General features: G+C 40.0%; 1 protein-coding gene across 1 annotated transcript; it reads right to left on the bottom strand.

The window, feature by feature from the left end:
- Positions 1 to 1,012: 1,012 nt before the first annotated feature.
- On the bottom strand, positions 1,013 to 3,811 carry LOC139842797 (uncharacterized). Its single transcript, XM_071832901.1, has 4 exons — positions 3,559 to 3,811; positions 2,029 to 3,039; positions 1,660 to 1,821; positions 1,013 to 1,200 (listed from the first exon to the last, which is right to left on the bottom strand). Exons 1-4 carry the CDS (start codon positions 3,809 to 3,811, stop codon positions 1,013 to 1,015), a joined length of 1,614 nt encoding a protein of 537 aa, XP_071689002.1.
- Between the last annotated feature and the right edge of the window lie 741 nt (positions 3,812 to 4,552).

The following is a 4,552-nucleotide window of genomic DNA, read 5'->3' as shown; positions in this document are numbered from 1 at the left end:
GATGTGGCGAAGCTAACGGCAGAGCGGGACAGTGCTCTAGCTTCAAAAGCTTCAGCGGAGCTTGAATTCACCAAGCTTCGTCAACATCTCCCCGAATTGGCTAGGAAAATTCTCAACTCCAAGCCTGTTTCTACGAATTTTTCAACGTTCGCTGCCGCGTTAAAACTACGCGAGAGGGTAGAGTTTATGGATCAGATTTTCATCAACTGCCCATTGCCAGAACCACTACCAACTACAATAGCTGACCGCCTTTGTTCATTAGAAGAGGCGCAATCAGCATTTTCTGTTGCTCAAGAAGGTATAGCTGAAATTCCCCTCCCTAAGATAACAGCGATAAGCGAGCAGGAGGATGTCACTGCAGATGACATCATTAAGCTTGACTTATCCAAGGAATAGAATTTCGCTTTGTATAACAGCGCGCAGCTGCCTCTGCGTCATTATTAATAAAATTTTCGCTGTTCTTATATATATTTGCAAGTACTTTTATTTATATAGCGTTTTCGTCATTAATATTCATAACACGGACTTGTCCTTTGCAATTTTCAACTTTTATTATCGTGCACATAATAAGTATGTACTTTTGCGAAACAATCTGTATGCGTGTATATTTATACGTTATGAATCTTCTAAGTCCGCCAAAGCGATCCTTAGGCAATCAATTAGCATTGTGAAGCATCTAAGTATGGCAATATCAAATACTTATGATTTTAAGTTCCTTTCGCAATAGTTATTTTATGCAAAAGTGGGCAATTTCATCACTTCGCCACGTAATTGTCACGAAACACCTCAGCACTATGAAACAAAATACAAAACATTTCATAAACTTTTGGCATTTCACAAATAAACTTTTTGCAATTCTTACAAGTGTTTACTTTTTATACTCTCACAAGTGTGATCAAGACTTGCAAAAATTAAAAATAAAAACACATAGAATGAATATCAAGTATAGGCCTTGCAACAAATTTAGCACTTTATACATATACATTTTGGCCTTCATGTTATTTTCGCAGAATTACGCATAGTATCGTTTTAATAAAGCGGCATGCCACGCATTAGGTAAAGTTCGTACTTCCACATCTGCGAGCTTATATGAACCTGCTGCATTAATTGTCACAACTTGATAAGGACCCTCCCAGTTAGGTCCTAATTTGCCAAGTTTTTCTGCTCTACTTGCATCATTATTTCGCAGTACACATTCGCCTACATCAAAAGATAAAGCAGGTACTCTTTTGTTATAATACTTGGCAATTTATTGTTTATTATTTGCCTCTCTGATAGCAGCCATTAACCTTCGCTCTTCGATGAAATTCAAATTTTCGCCTAATGCATCATCATTTGCTTCTTCTTCAAAGTTAGTGACTCTATGCGTTGGCACAAGAATTTCAGTGGGTATTACTGCCTTAGAGCCATATACCAAACTAAAAGGTGTTTCCCCTGTGCTTTTCTTGAAAGTAGTGCAATGTGCCCACAAAACATTGGGTAATTCATCCACCCAACCAGTTCGCTTTTCGCACAACCTCTTTTTAATACCGCTTACAATATCGCGGTTGGTTACTTCGCATAAGCCATTAGCCTATGGATGTGCCACTGATGTAAACTTTTGGATTATATTTAAATCAGTGCACCATGTTTTAAAAGGATCTTTCGCTATTTGAGCACCGTTGTCGCTAACTAATTCACGCGGAATACCAAATCTGCAAACAATATACTTCCACACAAAATTTCGCACTTGCACACCAGTGATAGTACGAACTGCCTTAGCTTCAACCCATTTTGTAAGATAGTCAATTGCCGCAATCAGGAATTTGACATTACCAGGTCCTGCGGGAAATGGCCCTATAATGTCAATAGCTCACTTGTGAAATGGCCATGGCGAATTAACGGGGATCATATCATGCCTTGGCATCCAATTCTGCGGAGCATGCCTTTGGCAGCTTTTACAACGCTTAACAATTTTTGCAACATCGCGATATAGGGATGGCCAAAAGTAACCCATCCGCATAATTTTCGCCGCGATAGTTTTATAACCTGAATGCAATGCACAAGAACCGTTATGTACTTCATCAATTATCATTTCTGCTTTAATTGGGCCCACACATCGCATCATTGGACCACAGTATGACTTGCGATATAAAATATCATTTTGAATGATATACATTGGTGCTCGCTCTCTTACTAAGTGAGCTTCGCGCTTATCACTTGGAAAAATATCACTGCGGATGTGTTGTAGGATTGGTTCCATCCAATTTGGCTGGTCTTCTACAACCGACGCGACCATTAAGTCGTTATCTATTGACTTGCTTGGCAATTCCTCAACCCAAACTTGTTTTTGAAAGTGTGAAAACGTTAGAGCGGCCAACTTACTTAAAGCATCCGCCTTCTTATTTTGACTTCTTGGCACTTGCGCGAGTTCAAAATGCTCGAACCGCATTGCTAATTCTTTCAACAACTGCAAATATTTCTGTATTGAGGAATCATGTGCCTCAAAAGAGCCATTAAACTGATTTGCCACTAATTGCGAATCTGTAAATGCTCGCAACTTAGTGATATCCATTTTTTGCGCAATATTTAAACCAGCAAGCAAGGCTTCATATTCCGCTTCATTATTTGTCACATCAAAATTAAAACGTAACCCGTACGTATGCTCCTCACCACTTGGGCTTGCCAAAACCAAACCCGCACCTGCGCCTTCTGCACAAGAAGCTCCATCAGTAAATAAATCCCATGTTTCGCCAACTACTGGTTTTAACTCTGTTCGCTCATTAATCACCTCCAACTCCCCAGTCATTTCAGCGAGATAATCCGCCAAAACTTGGCCCTTTACAGCGCTGCGCGGAAGGTAAGAAATTTGATAAGCACCTAACTCCACTGCCCACAATGCGAGTCTACCAGATATCTCTGGTTTTGTTAAGACTTGCTTGACCGGCATGTTAGTTAACACGTGCACCGGATGCCCTTGGAAATATCTTCTTAGCCTTCGCGATGTTAATATGAGCGCATACACAAATTTCTTAATCGGCGCATAGTTTATTTCATTTCCTGTAAGAGCTTTACTGACAAAATACACATGTTTTTGTATTCACCTAAGCATAAAGTAGAAATTCCTTGGGCAAAGTCACAAGTGAAAATCACAAAGGCTTGGGCAAATGGCAGAGAATCAACAACCTATAAATGAGAGGCCAAGCTCCCTATTTATAGTATTCGAAATATTCGCGGTCTGCGGACTGTTTAACTATTCGCGAAAACTTAGCGAAATGACCCGCAATCTTTTATTAGCGCGGAAACTGATCCACTATCTTTATTTTTAGCGAATACTCCAAGCCTTTCGGCTATACTTCGCGTTACTTCCGCTTTTAGCCTTTAGTAAATAAAATATACATATACAATGCTATGTATATGATCATAATTAAGGAAACTATACAGTGGATATAGGGATATAAAATGGTTACTTTTATATAGTCGATATAAAATGGTTATGACATTTTACATATACATCGCGATATAGGGATGGCCAAAAGTAACCCATCCGCATAATTTTCGCCGCGATAGTTTTATAACCTGAATGTAATGCACAAGAACCGTTATGCACTTCATCAATTATCATTTCTGCTTCAATTGGGCCCACACATCGCATCATTGGACCACAGTATGACTTTGCGATATAAAATGTCATAACCACCGCAGAAGTGAGCATGCCAATACCCTTATTTGCAGAAAACTTAACCATTCCATGAAGCACGGATGGTATTGTGCCAAACATGCGCAAAGCAGTGCGCCCAAGAATCATGTTAAACCACGACTGGTTTCGCATTACATAAAGATTCAACAAAGCTTGGCGCCTTAGCGATTCATCGCGATCATCTACTAGATCAACTTGCAATTCCAACTAACCGATAGGCCAAGTTGATTCTCCTGAAAATCCAACGAGCGAAATCGCAGTAGGTTTCATCAAAGCTTTAATGTTTGCAGGCAATTTGCTAAAACTTTATTCATACATTACATCTACACTACTACCAGTGTCAACATGCACCTTCATAATCACAATACCAGTATTCGCAATGCGACATGAGACCACCACTGGCTTATCAAGATTCACGCTCAAGTTTGCAGGAGGAAAAGTAATAGAGGGGCATTACCAGTTCGCGATTTGTTCACATATTTGAAATATCGACATTTCGCCTTGTACCTCTACCACATTAATGACCTGAATTCCGCGCAAATTCTCTTTCTTACTCACCATTTTTACCCAAAGATTCTTCACCGCGGGGGCTTTTCGATCAGCAGCATTTGGCACTTGCGGAGCGATAGCTTCTGCAGGCAAAATAATCGCATTCGCAGTACTTGTAGCACCCTGAGCGATTAAATGGTCCAGTTTACCTTGCTCATATGCCTCTGTGATCAGCTCCGCCAAGTCTCTACAACGATTGGTATCATGTCCATAATCATCATGGAAAATATAAAAATTGGATTTGTCTCGCCTATTGTCCTCCGCTAAAGGTTGCGGATCAGGAAAAGATTTAGCAACCCTTTCTTACAGCGGAATTTTCTTAGG

This window comes from Rutidosis leptorrhynchoides, chromosome 4 (genome assembly GCF_046630445.1).
Source record: "Rutidosis leptorrhynchoides isolate AG116_Rl617_1_P2 chromosome 4, CSIRO_AGI_Rlap_v1, whole genome shotgun sequence".
Taxonomy (NCBI): domain Eukaryota; kingdom Viridiplantae; phylum Streptophyta; class Magnoliopsida; order Asterales; family Asteraceae; genus Rutidosis; species Rutidosis leptorrhynchoides.
This window is presented reverse-complemented; position numbering and strand designations above follow the sequence as displayed.